Genomic DNA, 26,244 nt, shown 5'->3' on the forward strand with positions numbered 1-26,244 from the left:
ACCAAAAATAAGAATATACAAGAAGTTTTTAGTTACTAAGCTTAAATAACAAACAAAAACTAATCACTATATATTTAGAATACTACATTTCAAAGAGCTATTTAATTAACAGAATTACTTTAAATTCCTTTAAAATTTAAATCACTAGATGAATGTTTTTTTAAAGCCTGACATAACTCTCACATGCTCGACCAACTAATAGGTATCTCGTGTATAAAAATTAAGCTGAGCGTTCAATTTGAAAATTTAATTAAGCACAACTAAAAAGCAAATAAAGCGATTTGTCAGCGTTGCGCCAACAACAAAACGAAGTGAAACACGCTTGTCCCAGCACCCTTAAGCACACACACACAAACCCAGCTCCTAAGCACCCTGCACAGTCACATAGATATATTTATATCCACAGACATATATATAGATATATGTATATAGTGTATATATAGGACACATCCGCACCATGTTTGCGTGTAATAAATATTTTCATAATATCGCACAATCCACTTAGAAGTAGCAGAGGGCGATATGTTGATGCCACAACCCCGTCGCCATACCCAAGCACCGCCAAACACCGCTGTGCATCTGTATCTATGTACGAGTATCTGTATATCCGTGAGGACCAATGCCTGCAGACTGAGTGAGTGAGTGTGTGTATCTAGGCGATGCAGCTGCTCACAGTCAGGCTCCCAATTAGGGCATGAAAACCACGGATGGGCCCTGTTTTGGCTATATTTGATATGGCAAGACCCCCCGCACAACACAAAACACCCAGCTGACACACACACATTCCACACTCGCTGCCATCACACGCACTGGCCAGAATGTAATTTTGAAATTATTGCACATTCTCAGAATTTATTTCCGTTGTTTATGAGTTTGTTTAAATTTCGCGCACCGTATCTGCAGCCGCATATCGCCATGTTTACACTCATGTTTATATGTGAGTGCGCCTGTGTGTGTCCCTCTCTCTGCACATTCAACCCAATATGAACCCTTCGCTTTTCGGTTAAATGTTAAATGGCATGCAATGACCCGAGTGCAGCTGAAAACGTTTTGTATTGAAGCAATTTAGTGGATACTGCGGCGGCAACGCTGCGTATGCGCAACAATTAGATGACACAGATCCACTCAACGACAGGAGCTTACAAGCGCGATAACAGTTAACAGAACAGAGCTAATCCCATTCAAGCCACCCTCCCAAGACTTCGGGACTAAGAGACTAAGGGTCTACGGGACTTCAGGACACCCGCACACGAGGACAGTTAGCATCGTGCCGCGGCGCGTCGCTTCTGTTTGTTGCGCAAATATTTGCGATGGCAATGCGAGCGACAAACATAAATACATCGCACGTCTCCTGGCAAATCCTTGGCCATTTAGCGCCAGCAGTTGACCCTCCACCATCCAGCAGCAGTCTCTTGTGAATCCTCCTCACATAGCGGGTGGAAATGGCACTGGGATTGGCATCCTTTTGAGCTTTACCAGACGCCGCAAATGAAGCGCACTTTGGCGTGCTTTCTGCGAGATAAGCAATAAGCACACTGAGAAAAATTTATTGCAAGCTTGTAATAATTTCTTTAAAATATTATAACATATGTTGGGATGTCCTCAAAAGCCCTAGAGAGTTGGAAATATTTTTAAAAGTAAATTAGCTGTAATAAATATCTAATAAGGCAAGCCTCTAAGACAATTTCGTTTTTTCTTCAAAGATTTGTCTAAAGTTATTAAAATAAATTAATTAATTTTTAAAACATTTTTAAAACTAATTCAAAAAAAAAAACAATTTAATTCGAATTTAAACTTTTAAATAATTAATAAAGCCCTTCAAACGCTTTGTACTTAGTTTTCCAATGTACAATTTGTCAAGTGAAAGTTTTTAGCAATTTAGCTTCATTAATTTAATATAACTTTAATTCTTAACGACTTTCTATTATAAATGTAAATTTAGTACAACTAAATTTCACTCTCTTCTAGTCTCTATACTTTTTTCTCTGTGTGTCATTGCTGATATTGATGCTGCTGCTGCGGTTGCAAAGCGTTTTGAGACCTCGCCGCTTGCTATTTGCCCGCTCTATCAGTGCATGACATTTGACGACGACGACGACGACGACCGACTGTCAGACAGACAGATGCCTCTGCTTGCCTTCTGTTTATGTTTTGCCATTGATAGCAAATGGGATTCGAAGCGTGGCTGGGACCAGTAGCTGCTGTGAAAATCGAAAAAGAAAACAATTTCGATTCCGTTTTTGTTTCAATGCAAAGCATTTGGCTCCTCCCTCTGCCCTGCACTAATTTTAAACGATAATTGTTGGCACCGTCTCTTTCACATTCTCCTCTGTATGTTTGTTCGATTTTTACTCTTCTTTCGTTGACACTATCTATATGTTCGTTTGTTCCTTCCGAATGGAAAGGTCTTTCGTTTAATGCCAATCCACTCTTTGGCATTTAAACAATATAAGTATATCATTTTTTATGTTTTACTTCTTTTTTTAAACATACCTAATATAAAAGTATATTAATAGCTATAAAATTGATTGTAAGAAAGCCAAATGCTACAACCAGATATATACTGAAATTTATGCGAATGTGATTGGATAAACTCAAATGCTGCGTAGCTGCAACAGTCACAACAATTAACAATAATAACAATCCAATAACAACAACTATATAGATGGCACTGAACAAGAACTACAACAAATAACAACTACAACCAATCACAACAACCAACAACCTACAACAACTACAACCATACTCTACCCCCTCTCTCTTCTTGCTAACCTCAAATTGCAGTAAGAATATTGGGCATGGACGAGAAACTGCATCAGAGAATCTTCAATGATAATTTGGCCCTAATTGATACGCCCCTAATAGCCATGGGCACCGGCTCAGGGTCCGGCACGGTCACCACTTCCGGTTCCGGTTCCGGCCTCGGATCCGGCATGGGCCTAGGCTTATCCGGCAGCTTTAACTATCCGGGCTCGATGCACGGCGTGCCCAGCTATCCGTTCAATATAAGCGGCTTCCATCAGCGGCACATGGCAGCGGCGGCTGCCGATAATGAACCATTCGATATCATTGATACGGGCTTCGGCTATGGCGGAAACGGAAATACCGGTGTTTACTACCAAAGTATGTGTACACGTATTAGCATGAACGTAAATCCATAAATAAAACAAGTCCACGAGTCCAAACCAACCAAGCAAAAAAAACAAAAAAATTGCAAAATAAATCAATTTTAAAATGCAGCAATTACATGCAGGAAAAAATATCTGAAAATCCAGATTTGTGTGTGTTCAAGCTCCTAGAACTAATTAACAGGCAAAAAAAGTTCGTTTGTTCATTTCGTTCGTTCGTTCACCGTTTAGATAGATTTTTGTGGATTTATTTATGATTTCCGTTTTGTGTCGTCCCCCTGTAACCGAAAAAAACACACCGTGTTGCAGGTAAATTATTTTTCAAAATACAAAATCAAATTCATTCAAATTTTTGCTTTTGTGTTAAAGGTGAATATATACATATATATAATATAAATACAAACAACTTGGCGCAATCCGTGCGCCTCTTGGCTTTGTGCATAATTTTTGGCAATCGCTCTTTCAACCTTTATATAAAAAAAAAACGAAAAACAAACGAAATCTAAGTATAGTTACAACTACAAACAATTTATACATTACAATTTCTATACATATATAAATATTTACATATATCTCTAACTATTTTAAATGCTTTTGTGTTTCAATTCAATTCCTTTTACGTAGCTTGCCATTTGTTTTGAGAGTTTTTTGAAATTTTCTTACAAAAAAAAAACCAAAGAAAAACCAAACAAAAAAATCTAAACAAACAATTTGCTTCCAATGCGTTTAAAACAATTAATTCCTTACTATGAATTTTGTTTGTCATTTTGTTTATCTAACAGAAAACTCTAGAGATTACAAAAAGAATATAGAATTGTGTACAAGTTGTGAATATTTTCGATACTAACTTTTTCCTACGTTATGTGAGCAAAATGAAAACCCTAAACAAAACCAAAAACTAAACAAAATTCATTTAATTTCTTTCCTTAAAAATATACATAAAGTTAAACCAAAAAGAAAAACCAATCAAATTTTGTTACATTCAATTCAAGCACACTTTTTCAAATTTTTTCCAACGCACCCCGTTTTTTGAATCCAAACAACCCCAAAAACATAACAACAACTAACCCAACGTCAAAAGCGTTTTCAAATCAAGTTTTTTGAGATCCTCCAAGTCATTCCCCTTTTCAAGTGCAAACAACATTTGTGTCATACAAATTATACATTACTCACCAGCCATCGAGTTCATTGTTTCATACAACAAAGCCACCGAATAAACATTAAAAACTTCTTCCGTGAGAGACGGCGCATAAAAGCTGGACTTTTTATTGAATATATAATACATATAGCTTGAAAAGCCAAGAAAAAAAAACCAACTCCCCTCAAAGAGAAAACAAATTGATTTTGTCAAGACACTTTTTGTTCGCTGCCCGACTTTTCTGTTTGGCTTATTCCGTGTTCCGTTTGAAAATCGAATTATTTGCCTTACCTACATTCGTTACCTAGCCTTATTTGAAGCATAAATTCAGTTTAACTCCCCCCCAAAGACCACACACACACAGCATAGTACAGAAAACCCAGTAAAAATACACATTTTCTCACAGTCGTCAGAGAGCTATACTATATCATGAGTCATGGAGCCATGAGTCCCCCATGTTGGGACTTCAGAAAACCCGAAAGATACATCCGAAAGATACCTCCAACTCACATATAAATACACACACACAGCCACACAGGAGCTATAGTATCGTTGCCGATCCCCCCCTAAAAACAGAATATATTTTTATCAGTAGGTTTGGTAGTTTTTAAAGTCGAAACCAATAAATAAAATAACAAATAAATCTATACCTTTCATATGCATATATTTATATATATAGACCTAGTTGTGTTTTGCCAGCCCTGCGACCCCGTGACCACGCCCCGAAAATGTTGAAAGTATTACCCCCCCAATTCCCATAATTGACTCTCACTCTCAAATCTCTCTCTTTGCGCCTCTCTACCCCGGATTCTAGTAATAGGCAATAAACAAATTTGTGGAATATTTGCATTTAATTTACGTTATTTATGTGCATTTTTGTTATTTTGATTTAATAATTTCAATCGTTACGAGGAGGGACTATCTGCGGGGAAGTGTTGGGATTTTTGAGGCAACGCTTTGTGATTACCAATTGAAACTGAAGAGCGAACTGAAAGTTGGTTAATTAAAATGCAATCGATAGCGGGGGCTGTCACCCGAACCAACCGGCGGCCGTGATTGATATTCAGAGTGATACTCACAACCCTCTCTCTATATATTCACGAGCATAAAAAGTAATTGAGTTGTGATTAGGCCTTCAGTTAAACGTTAAATACAGCTCCGCGGGTATATTCTGCCTGTGAATCCCCGCCAATTGAGAGTGAATAAGCAAATAAACGACTAAAAACCTGTATAAATAAATGAAATTAATTAAGACCATCCACTGGCCGTCCATAAATTTAACATTTTAATTAGTTCTAAATGCCATCCACTCTCGATAGGTGTAATCAATGATTTTACAATCCATTTCGACGAGCATCTGGGTGATTGAGAGCTCTAACCATACCCAAATTGGGTTAAAACAGCTAATGCAATCCGCCAGTTAGGTTGGGGACAGGCGACACCACCGATATATATAGTATATATTTTATTTTTTTGTGTGCGAATCGAATATGCTATAGCATAGAGAAAGGGTTGCGCAAATTGAAAACTAATGAACTATTTCAAACATTTTCTCTACGCACCTCCGCTGCGGTCACCATCCAACATTAAATCCCCAATCAACCAACATCAACTCCCCCGGGCAACATTTGCTCGATGCAAAATGCAAATGCAAATGCGACTGGCACACTTGGGCACGTTTTTGGCCGGCTGCAGGTGGTCAGGATGTCGAAGTTGACCTCTCAACGGAAATAATCAAGCAACACTTTCAGGTGAGTGCAAAGAAAAGTCCCCGAAACGAGACATGGACAATGCAAAAAGCAGCTCACACAATTTGTAGTGTTTATTAGGGCACTGAGAAAAAATGCAGTGACTCTAAATTATAATAAAAATATTTTTAGAATTCACAATACAAAATGTTAAATTGAAATATAAAAAAACAACAAGTTTACCTACCCTTAGACATATTTTTTAAAGCAGCTTCCAATCCCTAGTGTCTTCTTTTTATATTATACAAAATTATTTCATAAGCAATTGTTACGATTCTTTTCTCTCTCTGCTTGTATCCCCCTTAGAGTACCTGTCACACGGCATTGGACACTTGCCGGGAGGATCCGTCCTGCTCCTCGTCCCTGCAACCGATGCTGATGCATTGCGAGATGCACCGGTGCAATCGCAATGCGTGCATGTCCTCGCTGCAGGCCTTCTACAAGGGTCCCCACGAGGACCTCAATCTGGACATTGCCTTTTGTCTATGCAAGTAAGTGGCTGGCCAGCAGCCAGCAGCAAACAAACCAAACCAAACTGAACCAACCCAAAATCGAACCGAAACTCCATTGTTCCGCCGCAGGAAAACAGGCAGCAGCCAGCAGAACGCCAATCGGCACGACATGTGCATGATTGCACAGGAAAAACTGCATCCAGTGTGCGCACAGCGGCCGCCCGATAACAGTAATCCGGCCAGCTCCAATGGCATTTACTACCATCCGCCGCCCGCCTGTCACGTGGTCGCCGACAGCTGCAAGGAGGATCGCGAGTGCAGGTGGGTCATAATTCAAAAATTGAGCGTAAAAGGGAGCGTTCAGCGGAACCGGAAATGTACGCAATGCAATGTATACTTTCCGGCCCATGAGTGGACGCTTTTATGGAAAATGTAAAAATGGATATTCTAAAAGTAGATTGAATAAGCTGGTAATTTTACTTAAAGGATAACATATATTAAAAACACATATAAGAATAAAAATATAAAAACAAAAACATAAATTTTAAATATAAAAATTAAAATATGAAATATGAATATGAAAATATGAAAGAAAAATGCTTTTAGACATTTTAAAAAATATATATTCTTTAGTTCTTTAGAAATAAAAAAAGCTTTTAAATATTTTCTAAACTTATGCTTCAAAATTTTAACAAAAAAAAATAAACACTGAATTTTGTTGCTATATTTAAAAGGGTTTTGAAACTATAGTGAGATCTTTAGCTCCCTAGTTTACTGATTTGTAATATTAATTTAATAACTTTAAGCACAATGGAATTTTAGAACCTATAGAATTGTCTCGCTTACTTTAAGACATATTTTAAAGAGTTTTTAAAACCCTACAAAGCTCTAGAGTTTAAGTTTCTTGATTTCTAATATCTATTTAATAACTTTAAACACAATTAAGTATTATGTTTTTATCTTTAACGGTAATCTTATGAAAACTATTCCCAATCACCGTAATTGCCACATACTCGTACTGCACCGTATTATTTTTCAACTTGCCACCAATTCAATTAGACGAAATTGGATTTGCCAGACTTAGTCTCACGCTCGCGTTGATATTGAATTAGAGACGTTTAGCCACGGCAAAGTCTGCGAAAGCCGCAACTTTGATGGCACTCAGCCGAACTCGTTAAATTGACACGAGCTTGGTGCTCCGGAATTTTGTAGTTGCCAGCAAGCGGGGCATAAAATTACCACTTTGCCAAAGGCAACTTCATCTCTCCATATACCCTGCTCAATCTCCGGCCGTGGCCGGAGCAGCTCTTCATTAAGCCAGACAGCAGCAGCAGCAGCAGCTAAAACTTGCAGGCCAGACCGCGTGAATGTGTCAAACACAAAGTTAAGTTATAAATACGATGCAGCACCCTCACCTCCACACCCTTGAGCTGCCGTCTCGGATGCACATGCTTGAAACGGGCTGAGGTGAGGGAGTTTGGGCTGTTTCGGCGTGTTTGTTTGTTTGTTTGTTGTCATGTTACGGCTGAACGACCGCAAAGTACGTGGTCGTTGCTGTGGCTGTGGAAATTAATTGCCTTTTAAGTGAATCGCACTTGCTTTGGTAAACAACTAAATTGGACTAATGACGCTCATTTTGTATGCTGCAGCAGCTGCCTCCTGCCTGCTGCCTGCGAGGAGGGTGCAAAGTCAGGCCCTTTGCCGGGGCAACGTGTGGAGTGCTTATGTTGACTTATTACGTATACGACGCGTTGTGCGCCAACACGTGCCTGTGCCTGTGGCAGAGCCTGAGCCTGAGCCTGTATAGGGGTGAATGCTCATTTGTTTGGCTGCCATCGAAGGTGCAACACTCTGACGTCTTAAACTGCACTTTGTTGGCCGCGTGCCGCAATTTTCAGTTACAGCAAACCATTTGCAGGCTTTATGCAACCCATAAAGCGCAAGAAAAGCTTAATGATTACGTCGATTAAGATGAATTGCAGCCAACCCAAAAGATTCCTGCAAAAAATTCTTTAAAAATTTGTTGTAAGCTCTAAAAGCTCACAACAATTTTTGTTGAAATAAAAACCTAATATCCATACTAGAACATGTTTGCTTAAAGATATTACTTGCCAAATTCCAAAGATATCATTCATAAATTACCACACAATGAGAGTTTACCTCTCGCCAAGCAAGTTAGCAAGCATGCAATATCGCCTTGAAATGCCCAAGTCATCGCCTTGTGCCGATAATCAGCTATTGAAATATTACGCATACGTCGCATGGCTTTTGACCAAAAATCCCCACTTGAATCTCGCAAGCCTCAGGACCTGGGCTCCATAAATTTGACTTGCTCTGATGATGCGACAACGCAAAACCGACCTTTACCGCCGCCCCAAGACGATGAAATGCAGTAGAATGCCGAGACAGAGGGGAGAAGAGTAATGCCAGCACAAATTGGCCGACATCAATCTCAGGTGAGGGAGAAGCTGCTGCAGTGCAGTGTCGGCAACGGAACACTTATCACCATCACCGGAGGACCTCGAGGAGCAGAGGAGCTGCATATGCATCTGCATCTGCAGCTAACTGGCGCATGACGGACACGAAGACTTCAGCCTGTGTCATGGAAATGGAAATGGGTTTTGGAGATGGCAGCTTCTCAGAGAAGCTTACTTGGGTTTTACGAGTCTGCTTATCAGTACACTGTAAAATGCCATGGATTTGAATTAAATATTTCAGAGAAATTAGTAATATATTAAAAATAACTTAAAAACAATTAGAGAAGCACTTAAGGGTAATACAAGGCCTTGATTAGCTAAAGAAAAACTATTATTAAATGAAAATTTCAATTTGTAAATGTAAATTCTTTTATTTTTGAGTGTATTTCAACTGAAAACCATATCTATTTTCAGACTCAAGTTGGAGTATTACGAGCAGGCCTGTGCGGTGGATAGCGTGACCAAAAAGTGCGCCGGCAGACCGAGCGGCTGTCGAACAGCAATGATTGGCATACTGGGCACCATGCTGAGGACGACCTGTGCCTGCCAAGGAACAGATCCCCAGCACTTGTACCAGTGTGTGGGATGGCGGCGCCTGCTGTGGATGAATCCGTGTGTGGGTAAGTCAGAAAAATATATTATTATATATATATACATATAATTTAATATTTTAGACTTTAAATATTAAGCAAGTAACACTTTAATTCTCAAATTTAATTTCCAATTAATTTCTTTACCCCCCACAGTTGAGGCTCAAAAGGATTTCCATATGAAGCGATTGGCTGAGCTCGGTTTCCTTACCACCACAACAACGACAACGACCACCACGACGACCACAACAACGACGACGACAACGCGGGCGCCACCGCCTCCGCCTCCACCGCCGCCCACCACAACGCCGACGACAACGACGACCAGTTTCCAGCCCAAGCAAACGCCAAGGAAGCCGGCAACGCACATCTTCAAGGACGTGTATGCGGTGAGTATGCCTTAGGCTTAGGCGTCTTTGGTTACTCCCCATTCGAGTCCTAATTGCCCAATGCGGTCAACTAGTGGCCGATTTGATCCGATCCTTACCATTTGGCGTTGTGTCCACCTTTAACAAGCATCAACAACAGTTACCTGTGGGAAATTCTCCCATTGCAACGTTCTCTTTATTAATCCTTGGTCCGGTCTTCTGTCCGTCGGTTCGCTTTCTGTGTTTCCCAATCAGCACTCAATCAGTGGCTCAAAAAGGGGGCGGCAAGGAGGCGTGGCGGTTCTGGGCGGAGAAACGGCAAAGCGGACAATATGCCACACAACATGCCAGGTCAAACCAAAGTCCACATCCCGGATTCTGTTCTGGTCCTGGTCAAAGGATGTGTCACTCGAAAAAAAAAATACTGAACTTAATTGAGATGTTAAAAAATCTATATTTTAATACATTTATTAAGCATTTAAAAGAGGAAAGAGTTTAAAAAACATTAACAAAAATTCAATTTGAAATTCGTTGTATTTTTATTTAATTATAATTATTTTAAAAAATGTTTATCAAGATATAAACACAAATATTAAATACAAGGGAGTTAAAAAGGAAAATATTTATCCACTAGTTGCTACAAGGATTAGTTGATAATTAAAAAATTAAAAAGTAATATACTATTATTTATATTTTAGTTGTTAAAATAGTTATTCAATTGCCAAAATACACATTTAAAATAAAATGAAATTAAATGAAATTAAGAAATAAATTTAAAGCCAGATTTCCTTCTTATCTTATTAAATATATTTATTGTTTAAAAATGTAAAAACCTTTTTCGAGTGTGGATCAGGATCCGCATCCTGGTAAAATTCTGTTTCTGCTTGTGGCCCAGTTCCTCGGGTTGGGCAAACCGACAAAGCAATCAATTTCTGTGACCTGCAGCAGCTACTGCTACTGCTACTGCTGCTGCTGCTATTGCCTTTTGCAGCGGCGGCAGCAAAAAGATTAAGCCACCCCCTCCCCATAAAAAAATATACATACATATATCTGTATTCGTTTTCAAACTCTTTAACATCCTTTTCTCTTTCTCCCGACAACGGAAAACAACAACAATAATAACGACGAACAATTGCAACAATGAACCGCAAAAACCACAAAAAATGCAAATAAATAAATAAAAATGTGGAAAAACAAATATGAAACAAAAAATATATATAAAAAAACCTGCAACAAAATTGAAAAACCACGAAACGCAAAACCAAACCATAAAAAAAAAATATACAAAAATAAAACCATGGCATGTGAAAATGTTGGGTGAAACGGCAGCCAAAAGAGAAATCAGAGCCAGCATCGGTGGAACACAATTATCTCGATCTGCCCGATTCAATCCCGCTGCCCAGCGTAAATGTCGAGAGCGGCGGAAATGACGATTATCACAGCGGCAACGGCAATGGACACGGAAATGGAAATGGAAATGGCAACGGTAACGGTAACGGCAACAACGGCAGACGTAAAAATAACGGAAAGGGACGTGGCGGCGGCAGCAGTATAGATTTCGATGATCCAGTAATTTTCGTCGACCCAAGGGAAACAACGGAATTTGTGGGCATCAGCATCACGGAGCCGGTAACCACAACAACCACAACAATGGCGACCACGACAACAACACAGCCGCCAAGTAAGTAAATGCAAGTGGGTAACAAATTGGTCCTTCCACTGAGTTGGAATCGCTGCACGTCCAATTGCGGTTGGATCTGTCCGAAAAATTGTACTATATATTCGTCTGACTCTCTCGATTATGAGAGCTTGAGGGCAATGATGTGTGGCAAGGTCTCTGGTGCCTCATCTAAAGTTGCCGTCAGCTTAATAACAATTAGCAGGTAGTTACACTTGACAAAAAATCAAGTGAGGAGAAATTCGAGAAAGTAATTTTAATTACTTTAAACTGAAAAGGAAATTTTAAAACTAAGAATTAAATACAAAACCAGATCATATTAAAAATAGTATCATTGAAAATAAATTCTTTGTATCTTAATCAATATCTTATGTGCAACTGCTTTTGTGGTTATGACACTGCTTCAATAATTAAAAGATTTATTAGAGCTTTATGTTGCTAGGATATTTTATTTGTAACCGACTACGGTCACACCTATTTACAAAGGACAAATATTTACAAGCTCTTGTTTAAGTTTAGTTTTAGCAAATAGTGGCAAGACGGTAGCAAAAAGCAATACATATTGAGAGACCATGTGTCAAACACTAATAATAAATTAATTAAATTGTTTTATTTTAGATATTCTTTAATCCATTAGTGTAATTTTTTCAGAGCACTTAATTTTTTCTAGTATTTTTATTTTAATTCTTTCGATTTTCTGACGTAATGCCTTACCATTTTCATAAGAAGTGCTTTATAGTCATCTTTCTCGCACTTTAGTAAAACCCTAGGGAAGGTGTCAAGCTTCTCATGTAGCCTACTTAATGAACCAGTGTCATAACCGTATAATTTATTGATTATCAATATTAAATTGAAATTTTTAATTAAAAAATACCCTTAACTCTCTCAAGTAAAGACAGATATAATCAAAATTTCTTCATTAATAATTCCACATTTTTTCACTGTGCACACACACACTCATTACTCCCCACATTTTTATACATTTGGGTATCGTTTCCGTTTTGAAGTTTTCAACATAATTGATGCGGTGACTGCGGTTGTTTGGCTAATTGAAAGCATAACTCAGCGCCGACCGTGATTATTATTTTAATATTTTGTGCGCAAATCATTTAAAATTCAGTATCCGCATTGGTCATCCCACGCCCAAACTCACACGCACACACACACACACTGTGGGACACAACCGGAAATGAGTTTGTTTTCGGCTGATGTGGCAATTATACGGGAGAAATTTGTATGCTCGCCATGTAAAGTCCGCTGAAATGCCGTAGATTCTTGGGATCCTAGGACATGGCAAATCCGATTATGCTTTGAATGCCAAGCGCACACATAACATATCACTCGACTGCATTGTGATAATACTTCCGTTGTTTAAAAGCTCCTGCCGAGGACATCGTTTATTGTCCATTCATTTATCACAAGGGGCTCCGGGGCACGAGGCTTGTGTTTACAAACATCATTAAAAATGTAAATGAGTTTGTTTGTTTGTCCAGTCCGTCAGTTTGTCAGCTTGTTAGTCAGCCAGGCAGTCAGTCCGGCTGCCATCCCGTGTGGTCAGCTCGTCCGGTGTAATTATTTAGACACTTGGGACATTTGGCTCTGAATTTTGCATGAAATGTTGCTGGCCCGCAGATGAACCTGTTTGTGTCTCATCTATAATTGATTTTGCTTCTGCCAGAGGGAGGTGGATATTTTAAAACTATATTTAACTATTGTAACCTGCCGTTCTGCCCGTGTGTAGGCTTCAATTATTCATATGCATTTTATAGCCGCTTTATTGGTAAAGTTTTCGCTAAAATAGGGATTTTGATTAGGGGGACAGGCCCCAGGTGCCAGTTAAGTCACATCTTGGCAGCTTAAAGTTCCCATTGCTGGTAATTAAGTGCAAAAGTCAGGTCACGGTCTCGAGTGTGCAAATTTGTGCTACATAAACACACGCGCAAAGCCCGGGAGAAACTTTTCAGGGGCCCAGGAAAAAGTCGTAATGGCGTTGATGACATGATGAATGCCCCACATGAGTGGCGGACATCCGTTATTTTGGGGCACGAGTGGGTAGGGTTGGGTGAAAGGGTTTGTGTTTGTGTCCGTCTCCACATAGGCGGCAAAGCACTTAAAGCCACAAAAACATGAGTGGAATAGTCAACATTGTCCGACGCGTCGGTTGGAAATTAAGTTTAATCAAAGGTGTTAAACTGGTTTACGGCAGAACTTTCAGTGTCGACAAATTGGTTTAATGAATTTTTCCATCAATTATGAAGTGGCTCTGGAAATTGAAAACAATTTTATTTGCAGGAAACTGTGTGGTGCAACGACCTCGCCAATCGGATCAACTAATTCGTGAGGGCAGCAGCAAGCGGGTGAGTAAATATTAGACCAAATCAAAAGCCTCAAGTCGAGATAATTTTAATATAAGCTGCCGAAAATGGTTTTTACTTATCAGAAAAACTTAGATGAAGTCCAAATTTAAGTGCAAATTAATATTTCATTCATATTTCGGCCGGGATTTGTTCAGAAAGTGCTTTTTAGCGCATTTACATAACTAAAAGTTTAGCCGGAGAAAAATGGCTACTTGGCTAAAAGTGAAAAATACGAAAATATATACGGCAGCCTGCACGTGTCGGCACGTGCTGGGGAAAAAAGGGAAATCATAAAATACACACATACATATATATGTGGAAAAGTTAAAGGTTTTTGTTTGTGCCATCATTTAATTATGGCCACACCGGGCGTATACGTAATGTAGCCGCACAATGCAATTTAATGCCTTTCTCTATTCTTACTTTTTTCTGCCTTTTCAGATCTACTCCTTGGACGATGTGGAGTGCAGCGAGCTGTGCAGCTGCGGCGACTCCCTCACCCTCACCTGCCACGCCCTCTGCGTGCCCTTCGCCCCCTGCCGCACCGCCCTCGCCTTCTACAGCCACGCCTCGCCCGCCTACCAGGCGTTCCGCGGTCGCTGCCTCTGCTACTCGGGCCGCTTCATCTGCATGAAGCCGCCGCTTGGGGAGTACATTCTGCCAGGTAAGTTGGGCTACATATCCTTGCCATCCTTGCTGTCCATCCTCCTGCCTCTTACTTGGCTGCCCTCCTGCGGTATTACGTTGGCGTGTCGGGTTCGCTGTGCGTTAAGCACTTAGCGATTATCGCCGGCGACAGGCAATGACGAGGCGGGGTTGTCAGGTGGAATGCAGCTGCATTTTTGTGTGTGTGGCGCAAGTTAAGGAAGCCCGAAGAGAATTCGCACTTGAAGAATTTAAGCCAAGTTTTTAGGTTGAGAAAATATTATGTGAGATGGAAGTAAAGTTAGATTTTACTTTGTATTTTTTAATAATTATAAAAAAATACAAATAAAATAATTAAGGGGTTTCAAAACTCTTAAAATTGTGTCAAAAAGTATGCTTCAAAATTATACATCTATTGAAAAATAACAAAAATATCTATTGCATACTATTAGACACATTTTAAAAGGATTTAAAACCCCGTGTTCTCCTTAAACTGCAAAAATTTAAAATAGAAAATACTGCAAGGACATCTCGTGGCTGTGGCTTTAAGGCCTTTTGTCAGGACACCTCCTCGGGCACTGAGGAGCCACTTGAGAGAGAGCATATTTGACACAGAAAAAGGAACCATTGTGGCAGCAGCAAGGTTGCGTGGCTCTTGTCCACTTGCCACTTGCCACCACATGGCACTGGCACTTGCGTGCGTTTTTGTGCGCGGATTCCGCAGTAAATTACGTTTGCTGCAATTGATGTGGCATTCGCTACATTTTTCGTCCTCTCTTTCTCTCTCTCTGTTTGCAGGTGGGGTGTTCCTGCTTTTGGGCTACAGTGCCGCCGACGAGGCGCTGCTGCGTCCTCACACGAACCTCGGGGTGCAGGATGCCGTGCGTGCCTTGCAGCAGTACGTAACCACATACATCGATAATCAGGTAAGCCGCCATTGCCGCCGGTTCGCTACGGTCGAGCGAACGCATAGTAAAGTATGTCCGGGCAATATATATTAATTGCATTCCATCACCTCTCTCTCTCTTACTCTCTATCCATCCAGACGCAGTGCACCCTCACGCTGTTCAATATGACCGAGGAGAACATAATCATTGCTGCGCGTCTGCCGCATGATGGCAAACTGAAGGATATTGAGCTGCTGCGCAAGGAGAAGGTTCGTTGAGATGCCTCAAGGCACCTTATACAAATGCAGAGAGAGAAATTTCATTACAAAGAATCAAATAATTAATCAGTAAACTTATTAAAGAAGCATTAATATTCAAAAAACTAAACTAATTGGTTGTCTTTTTAGAACCAGTTTACATTTAAAATTAAATTAGCTTGGAAAGCTTTCCAAATTTAGCTTTGCCTGATTTTCTCTCTGTGCATACACCGATTTACTAAAATCAATTTCCCCAAATAATCCAATCGACGACTATGGCTGCTTATCTGTCTGCTTGCAGGACGAGTGCACCGCGATACTGAAGACCATCAGTCATCAAATCAATAGCGAGCACAGCGAGCTCCAATCCCACCGACTGCTGAGCATTTTCAAAATGTCCGAAGTCGAGGTCATTTGGCCGGAGAGCACGAGTGCGGCGGCCCGTAGTGGACACGGTACCGTCGGTGGCTGCCACCGGCTGCTCTATGTGATGATGCTGGCGGTGGCCGCTTACTTCTCCAGCTGGACAGCGCTGTGTGTGAGCGATGTGGCTTGGACATGACAGCCGCATAGCTGAAGGATTAAGGGCCAGGACAATTGCATAACTGTACGTAGTAGATACTCGTGGGGGGAAAAACATACTCATACTCATACTCATCATCGGAAGCGGATGGAGAACGATAGCTATAACTATAAACTATAATGATATGGTGGATACTCTTACTTAGGCGCATAATCGTAATACTGTGTTGTATACATTTAGGAGCTAGTTCTGTGCTTTAGCTGCGATTATTGTAAAGCTTTGTTGTTGACCCTTGACGATGATGTTGCTGTCCCTTTTGATACGAACGTATGGGATATACAGAAACTTATATAGGACATATGCATATATAGAACTCAACTACATTAATCTATCATTTAATGTGAAAACGGAAACTGCTGTCTACATAATAATACTGTTAGCAAATAGCGGAAGGCAAACTCGATAGTTGGATTTGAGGTGTATGTATATAGAGCAGGTATCAGCATTAAGTACTATCCGTAGCTAGAGTTTTATACAAAAAACAATACATTGTACACACACACACCCTTGACACACAAGAATTAAGACCCACTTATTGTTTGCTGTTTGAGCTCTATCGAGTCCTTGGCTGCCTGCATTAATAAAGGAAAATAATAAATGCCTTAACGTGCATCCCGGCTTTCTCTCTTGATTTTTAATTACATTTTAATACGGCCTGGCCTTATGCCGGGTCAGTCACTCGCTTAACACTCTTATGCAAATCGTTATTGTTAAATTATTTCATAGTTTTTCGTTTCGAAGGCGCGAAAACAATTACGGTTTCATTATCAATTATGCGTTCAGCATTTCGATTGTTCGCCGGGCAGCCACCTCGCCTCGTTTCAACAGGTTTCATTGCTATATACTATATACTATCTGTTCAGTTCGCTGTACATACTCCTACCAACTACCACTTTGGACTCCTCAATTGACGTAATTAAATACTAACAGTACATATCAATATGAACACCTAAACGAGTTTTACACGAAGTTTCTTCTCGAATCTTTTGTACATAATTCTTTATACCAATTAAAAAAACAATGACTATACATAATATTTACAACGATATACAACAACAACCCTATGGAATATGGTACGAGATCTCAATTCAAGTTAGTAACAAAAAAGCTAAGTTTAAATGTATATGGAACGAGACTTCAGTTGAGCCTTAAAGAAAATATGTAAAAAGCAAAGGAGTAAACTAGAAACTATTGTAAATAGTAGGAGAAGGAAAAAACAACACCTGAGTGAATGGAATATCTATGAATATTGATAGAGTGTTTGATGCATACAGACACACACACACACACACACACACACACACATTAAGCCTAAGCTTGACCATTTTGAACAAAAGAAAAAGGAACTTTGTAGCAGTGTAAAATGTGCACGTATTGAGAATGGTCACAATCATGAAAAAATGTCTTCCTTAATGCATATACTCGGCGATATGTATTATGTTTATACACACAGAAAAAAAAAAAGAATATATATATATACGAATTACCTATACCTATACGATATCTGGCAAAACCCCAAGCCTGCGCTTCTGTTAGACAAAAAGGTTATGTAATATACACACCGAGGACTAAACCTAATATCACTCTATCGAATATCCTTGCAAATTATAACACTGTTGACACGAATTACGAACTAACCGCAGCATATCTAAGTCAAAAAAATATACCCAAAATAAATAGAAATATATATTAATTATTAAATATACGTATGCATAAAGTTATAAACGTTAGAGAGCATTGAAAACTACTTTAATAGTGTCTAGAGAAAGCAACGCTTTAACTTAAACCTAAACAACAAGAGCAGAAAGTATGTAAAGTCTATTTCTATTGGGAAAACCTGCTTGAGAATAAATCATCTAGCTAAATATTAGACGAATTTAAGGCAAAACTAACCTATCGAGCAGCTCGTGTGTCCTTAGAATGTAGGGGAAATTAGTGGAAATTGTTCGGGCTATTGAAATTCAGTTCATTTGCTATCCAATCCGCATCGTTTTATGGCCAACTGAAGCAGCAACTAAGTCGTTATATAGTTTCGGACCATATCAGTGACAGGACAAGGCGAGTGTATTGTTTCATCCCATCCTTATCCCGACCCACATCCCCTCTCCATCCATCACTCGCACGCACTGGGTGCGGACAAAGCGTAGCTACAATGTAAAGTACCGTTAAAGAATGATGAAAACCGAAAGGGAAATGAAAGAAAATTACAAAATAGTCGTCGCATTAATGTAAAAAGCAGGCAAAAAGGGCAAAAAGGAAAACCAGCATACTCAAATAGCAATCTGTAGCAAGGATACGTATAAATTCCAGGATAGCAAAATCACAAAGGCATAATAGCAAATAAACATAAGGCGGAGGGGAAAACTATGAAAATTATGCATGGGGAATTCAAGAGAGGCGCCGCACTTCAAGTTTAAAGCTGTAAGTTGGAACCTAAGCAGTAAACGGTAAATATATATAAATAAATATACGATATGTTAGGGTGCATACGAGGGTGTGTATGTAAGTATGTGGGCTTTATGTTAGCGTATACAAAAACAACCGAATTGAGGTACATGGATAACGTTAAAATTAAATATAAAAAAACACTATGAATTAAAGCGAATGGCATATTTGTAATGAAAACAACAAACAAGAACAATGTAAGTGAAACAAACAAAAAGAAAAACAGCTAAAAATAAAGAAAAACGAAATAACAACAAAGACAGTAAAGATTGTGATTCTTCATTTGGGAAGTTGGTAATATTAAATGGGTAAGTAAAAATTTTAAATAAATAGAGAAAAAGTTTTTAAATCTCTACTGAGTCTGAGGTCTTATAAGAACTTAAAACTAAGTAATTTCACAGACAGAATGATTTAAATTAAGCCTAAAAGTTGTATATTTTAAAGTGATTAAGCAAACTGATTTATCGTTTTAGGATATTTCCAAATCTTTGGGATTTTAGTTAATTAGTCTTACTTGTTCTTTTAATTATCTTTGACTTTATAATACTAAAAGGTAAAAAAAACTTTTGCTTTTGTATTTTTAAAATTGCATTGCATACTTTTATACACTCTTTTAGGAGATTTCAAAACCCAAGTGATTTACATTACCATTTGATGTCCCTTTATTTTACTTTTGAAATGAATGAAATATCCTATAATTTTACCTTTTTCTTCAACTGTTCAGTTCGATTCTTTCTGGGTCACATGACTCGCGATGCGCACTTTATTATTGACCCCCAAAACGCCTTCGAGCGATCGGCAACTAAGTATGTGACACTATCGAAGGGAACAAAGCCGCGGATACAATACAATACAATGCCAGGGAGTGTCCTGGTTGATACTATAGGGGCGCAAACTACAAAGACAGTGCCATAAGGAGAAGTCCTTCTTGAGCGGCAAGCAAACAAACACACACACACACAAAACAACAAACAAGGGCAAAAAGGCGGCAGCAGAAAAGCAAAATGAACTGGCTGAAAAGAAAAGCCAACCACACAATGCCTTTATATGTGGCAGAGGGGGAGGCACATGGAACAAAAGATGAGCCGAAGACAAAGACACTTGCTCAAGGCAACGCCGTTTCATGGCTTAAACTCAAGTTCCCTGGGAACCACTCGAATGCACTCCACCCAGCCACACACCCACAGCCACCGGCAGCAGAAGCACACCCCGGCTCGAACAACAAAGACTAAGGTCAATCATTGGAATTTTGCCAGTTAATTCGCATACAAAAGGCGGTGGCCCAGAAGAGAATGAAAATAACACGAGCTCCGTTCTGCCTGCTGCCTGCCTGCCTCCCCTTTGACCTGCCACGCCCAGTGGCATGCTGAGTTCGGCATTTATACTTCCACTTAATTAGGTAATAAATGATTGAAGAAATTATGTCTAGACGTGAGGACAATTCCGATGCCTTGGTCGCACAAACACATACTACACATACTGTGTGTGAATTCATTCCTGGCACGTGAGGGGTTAAAATGTTGCGAATTTCCACACAATCACACACTGGGTCACACACCCACATACACATGACATCCATTTGAATAGAATTTGTATTTCATTCTCTCCGTGCTGCCCGTGATTTGAAAGCAGGCATAAATTGTAAACAATTTCTTTTTGATTCAATTTGTATAACCTGCTGCCGCTAAGTGGCAATGCTTTTATACGAGACGCTTGTGTAGGGAATATGTATTTATTTCGCATTTTATATCGCATTCAGGAGAGAAACGATGCCTGAATAGCAAAACCGAGAGTGAATCATAATGAATGCGGGGGCAAATGGGGCGGATACGCGATGCGGGCTTTGCCAGTTCATTAATATGGTGCAAATATGCTGAAGGTCGATGATATGAGGCATGTACATGTACACTGTGTACACATTTAGGTACAGAAAGAAAAATATATGCTATATGGTATAATAAAACAAGAAGGGAAGCTAACTTCGGCACACCGAAGTTTGTATACCCTTGCAGATTGGTTTTGATGTTTATATTATAAATTTAAATGCTGAAAACACTCACAAAACAGAGTTTCATTACATTTTACTTTTACTTATTATGTTTACAGTTTGACAGTTAAGGTTTTACATTCCCAGCTTTACATTTTCTCCACATTTACAGATCGTTTATATGACAGCTATATGATATAGTTGTCCGATTTTCATAAAATTTTTACCAAAATTCTGTAATAATATAAAATGGCTATATCTCAAAAATGATGCAAAAATATTGAAAAACAGCCAAGTTATAATTTTTTTTCTAAAAATTTATCGAACATTTGTATGACAGCTATATGATATAGTCGTCCGATCCGGCCCGTTCCGACATATATAGCAGTGAGAGTATATAGAAGACTATATGCAAAGTTTCATTCAGATAGCTTTAAAACTGAGGGACTAGTTTGCGTAGAAACAGACAGACGGACAGACGGACAGACGGACAGATGGACAGACGGACAGACGGACATGGCTAGATCGACTCGGCTGTTGATGCTGATCAAGAATATATATACTTTATAGGGTCGGAAACGTCTCCTTCACTGCGTTGCAAACTTCTGACTGAAATTATAATACCCTGCAAGGGTATAACAAGAAAGGAAGCTAACTTCGGCACGCCGAAGTTTGTATACCCTTGCAGATTGGTTTTGATGTTTATATTATAGATATAAATGCTGAAAACACACACAAAACAGAGTTTCATTACATTTTACCTATACTTATTATGTTTACAGTTTGACAGTTACAGTTTTACATTCCCAGCTTTACATTTTCTCTACATTTACCGATCGTTTATATGGCAGCTATATGATATAGTTGTTCGATTTTCATAAAATTTTTACCAAAATTCTGAAATAATAAAAAAAGCTTATATCTAAAAGTAGATAAGAATATGTTGGAAAACAACGAAGTTATAATTTTTTTCCTATTCATTTGCCGATTGTTCCTATGGCAGCTATAAGATATAGTCGTCCGATTTTCATAAAATTTTTACCAAAATTCTGAAATAATATAGAATGGCTATATCTCAAAAATGATGCAAAAATATTGAAAAACAGCAAAGTTATAATTTTTTTCTAAAAATTTATCGAACATTTGTTTGGGAGCTAAATGATATAGTCGTCCGATCCGGCCCGTTCCGACATATATAGCAGTGAGAGTATATAGAAGACTATATGCAAAGTTTCATTCAGATAGCTTTAAAACTGAGGGACTAGTTCGCGTAGAAACGGACAGACGGACGGACGGACAGACGGACAGACGGACGGACAGACGGACAGACGGACAGACGGACATGGCTAGATCGACTCGGCTGTTGATGCTGATCAAGAATATATATACTTTATAGGGTCGGAAACGTCTCCTTCACTGCGTTGCAAACTTCTGACTGAAATTATAATACCCTGCAAGGGTATAAAAAGATTTAATATTTAAAATACATTCAGTAAGGTAGAGAAATGGCTTGAAATGTCCGGCTCGAAGGACCAAAATGCAAGAAGGATTCAAATGAAAGGACGTCTTCCTTGGTTAAATTGTTGTAGGAAACTGATTTTATTTGGAGATATGTACATATATGCGTTTGATTATGAATATTATTTAATTCTGAACATTTCTAAATATTTGTAAATATAAATTTTCCATACATTTCTATCGGTTATATATACATATTATGGAGTAATTCCTAATTATTTTTTCCTCTGTACAGAACTGGGCCTGGCCCTTGTTGCACGCACATTTATCAGGCGGCAATGATTACGTGTTTGCCATTTTATTGCTAAAACTGTTGCGCCTCTTTGTCTGCTCCAGTAGTCAGCCCTCCTTTGCCCCTGTTCCCCGTCTCCCATCACCTTCCTGCCCCCCTTCTGCCTGGGGTAAGTGGGTCTCTGTCTGTTTGTGACTTTGTTGCCGCTGCTGGCTTTGTTCTACTTGGAATTGCCTTTTATTTTGTGCTAATTGAAGTTGCTGCTATCATACATTTTTTTTTTTCACCCACACTGCCAACCTCACACACACATGTCGGCTGGGTTTGCTTTTATTGCCGCCGCATCTATGTTTTGCCTGTTTTTGCAATTTTAATTAAAAACGTGTTTATAACAGCGCAAAATGCTGATGAGTGAGCAGAATAATTTATTTCAAATATATATACACACATATGGAAGGCATATAGAATGCCAGGCTAATATAAAGGCTAATAGTAAGTACACGGTGTTGGTTCATTTGAAATGGCGCTAATTAATGACAATTTTCTGTATAGGCTTTAGTATGTAAAACCATTTACCAAATTATCCTCTCAGGGTAAAAGATTATCGTGGCACAGAAAATATTTATTCATTCGGGAATGTGAACTACGCTGTAAATAAATAAAATTGCAGTCCATTTAACGATTTTTTCTTGAAGTGAACTTTAATTGAAATCAAGAAAAAACAATTTTGTTAATTGCCTGACAATGATGTCCAAGGACGAGACAAAAAAAACCTACTTAAAGTTGAAAAGAAATTCCTCTCGTTGTAGCCTGAAAGTATGCAACATTTTTCGCTGCAATTTATTGCGCAAAAGGTGGCGAACACACACTCTCACACCCACATACACACACCCTGCCATTTACACATTGCGAATTCCTTTGCATAACGCTGTGGGGAATGTATATTGCCAGGATGCCGAAGGAAGAAGCCATGGCCACAAGGAGATATGCATCCTCAGCTGGAGACGCCGGGGCTCCGCCTCAACTTCAGAATCAGCAGAAGCCACACCACAAAGAATTCAATTGAATTGATATTCAAATGCGCTTTGCCGGCGCTCTCACACAGAGAGGCATCCATTATTTGTCGATTTTACACATGGCACATGGCAAATGTAAGGAAAAAATGTACGACCTGCTCAAAAAACGAATAAAAAGAAAGCCATGCATGTATAGAGGTATTCGAGGGAAGTGCGAAATCCCAGTTCTAGTTTTCATTAGTACATTTTCACCCACTCCCAGGACCTGGCCCAATGATCAGAGAGCCCTTTTTGATGGCTTCGATTGCTCCGGCGGACTGTGAACTATTTTTGCGCCATTTGCCAAAAAGCCGGAGAACCAGCACCTTTGGCTCTAGCGAATGCAACAAAACATGGCCAGGACTCCGAGGAGCTGCATTTGCATAACTCGCTTCCCCAAGGAACAAAAAGCAGGGCTGCTGGAAATGGGGAAAGCTGATGCACTAAACAAAATAATAATAGTATTAATACAACTAATATAAATCGATAAATCGTAAAGAAAATATTGAATTTACTTCGGCAAGGTTTGGGTTATTTACTCGGGCCTTATTAAACATTACAAATCTGTCCCAAAGGACTGAACTGAAGAACGAACTAACCATTTTCATTGTTCAAAATTTAAAAAAATATAAATTTATACATATAATAAAATTAATAGTATTTACTCAGGCCTTATTACACATTGTCCATCCGGCTCGAAGGACCAAACTAAAATAACTATCTAATAAAAGGACGTCTTCATTTGACTTCTTTTAAAGAACCCGATTTTATTTTGAACCATTTCGGCTCCTACCATTCCTTCCAGTGCATTATCAAAGACAGATAGACAGTCTGAGGCTCAGCGTTCGATGCGCGCCAGACAAGCAGCCAAGTGCAGAAATAACACAAAATAGATGGCGATGCTATGGGGAAAATAATAGGAGCGGAATGGGAACAAAAAAAAAATAGAAATATATATGTATGCATTCTTCTTACGTTGGAAAAACTGCTAAGGAGCCAAATACTTGAACATTTGCAAACGCGGCAAAGTAGTGAAAATTTGCAAATTGATTGCATTCCTGTGCCTGCGCTCCAGTTGGGTTTTGGGCTTGAGCTCAAATATGAAATCTTTGGAGGAGTGCAAATTTCGCACATTTTTTCAGAGCAGCTGTGGGAATGTATTCTTGGCTTGATTTTTGGCTTGCAAAAGAATCGAAGGAGAAACAGAATTGGCAAAACAAAAGTCAAATACCTAAGCCAGTGGATGCAATAGTATTACATTCTTTACAGGATATGCTAGATGTGCTGGATATGCTGCTTCGGCGCCAATCAAATTATGCAAATCTCGAGTTTAATTACGGACAGCACAGAGCACAGCTCAATTTTAAATCAATTCTTTTTGCTGTGCTGCTCTGTGCCTTTCCTTATTTTATTTGTGCTCCATAAAATATTCAAACACTTTGACACACTTTGTCTGGCGGAGAGCAGATTTCCACGGGCAGGATACACACACAACACAGGACCCGAACGGAACAAGGCAAATTTTGTCGGCCAACAAAATGACACTTAGTGCAAAAACAGAAGAACACATGCCTAATAAATAATTCAGTGCGCAACAAGCGGACAACAAGCGCACTTGTGGCACCATCACCATCGAAACACCACTGGTACACCATTGAAAGACCATTGAAACACCACCACTGACCCAACCCAACCCCCATTGCCTGCCCCTCGCCGACAGCTGTTCGGGATTCTGCTCGTCCTACAAGAAGATGGAAATCCAGTCGGATGTGTCCGCTCAAGTGTTGCGTGTTGTGCGATGTCCTTCAAGACGGACGTTATCCCAAAAGTCCAGCGTTGCGGACTCCGGTGAGACATATGCGGGTCATTTGCCGGGCGAATGAACCAAGATGAGGCAGAATCATATTTGAAGGATGTTCTGCTCTCTGCGCTTCTCCGTTTTGTCGCTGTATCGTTTTGTTGTGTTCAAAAAGAAACGAAACAATTCAATAAAATAACACGAAAATCTAATACTGAGACACGGAAATGCTTTTAGTCTGGACGAAAATTCGTCAAAATACAAACCGGGCAACGTTCAGCCCCCTTCCATTAAGTACCTCTGTACCTCTGCAATTCGTGTTGTATCTGTGAATTTGAGTGAGTCTCTACAAGATTCACCTTTGCTTTGTTTCCTCCACAAAAGTTTGCCATGGTAATGAGGAAGCTCCACATTTGATTTATTAGTGCGTGAGTTTTATTGATATTACCCAAAAAACCTGGGGAATATACACAGAAATAATTTTGTCAGAGGTCATAAATGTGAAAGATGAGCCTCCAAAAAAAATCATTTAGCATCACGATTAAAATAAATCATAATGTATAGGCTGAAATTTCTACGAGAGAGAGACTGAGGAGCGTAAAGAGGCCGGGAATAAAACTAAACGAACATATGCAAGTGCCGGCATTACGTATACGCCACGTAGCCGGCCACGTCCAAGCGAGCTCTACACACGCCAGCAAACAGGCTAAATGCAAACAGACAAACAAAAATGATTTATAAATTGGCAAGACGTGCATAAAATGCTGAGCAGCAACGGGAGGAGCCGTACAAGGAAAAAAAAACATTTCCACTGCATACGTAATGAGCCTCCGAGCGGATACGATGATTCCCAGGCCCAAGCTGGACTGGGCCTGGCCGGGAAGTGGCATTTAAATGCGCG

General features: G+C 39.4%; 1 protein-coding gene across 1 annotated transcript in view; it reads left to right on the forward strand.

Moving 5' to 3' along the window:
* Gfrl (Glial cell line-derived neurotrophic family receptor-like) overlaps nucleotides 1–18,993 on the forward strand; it is a 65,030-nt gene extending 46,037 nt beyond the window's left edge. Inside the window, exons 8-18 of the mRNA XM_041776991.2 lie at nucleotides 5,962–6,017; nucleotides 6,321–6,505; nucleotides 6,596–6,787; nucleotides 9,358–9,563; nucleotides 9,690–9,922; nucleotides 11,231–11,582; nucleotides 13,872–13,936; nucleotides 14,378–14,600; nucleotides 15,380–15,507; nucleotides 15,627–15,737; nucleotides 16,027–18,993. Coding sequence (XP_041632925.1) covers nucleotides 5,962–6,017; nucleotides 6,321–6,505; nucleotides 6,596–6,787; nucleotides 9,358–9,563; nucleotides 9,690–9,922; nucleotides 11,231–11,582; nucleotides 13,872–13,936; nucleotides 14,378–14,600; nucleotides 15,380–15,507; nucleotides 15,627–15,737; nucleotides 16,027–16,287 — 2,012 coding nt within the window. The 3' untranslated portion in view covers nucleotides 16,288–18,993. The remainder of the gene's footprint in view (nucleotides 1–5,961; nucleotides 6,018–6,320; nucleotides 6,506–6,595; nucleotides 6,788–9,357; nucleotides 9,564–9,689; nucleotides 9,923–11,230; nucleotides 11,583–13,871; nucleotides 13,937–14,377; nucleotides 14,601–15,379; nucleotides 15,508–15,626; nucleotides 15,738–16,026) is intronic.
* The last annotated feature ends 7,251 nt before the right edge of the window (nucleotides 18,994–26,244 follow it).

The sequence above is a fragment of the Drosophila kikkawai genome, chromosome 3R, assembly GCF_030179895.1.
Source record: "Drosophila kikkawai strain 14028-0561.14 chromosome 3R, DkikHiC1v2, whole genome shotgun sequence".
NCBI lineage: Eukaryota > Metazoa > Arthropoda > Insecta > Diptera > Drosophilidae > Drosophila > Drosophila kikkawai.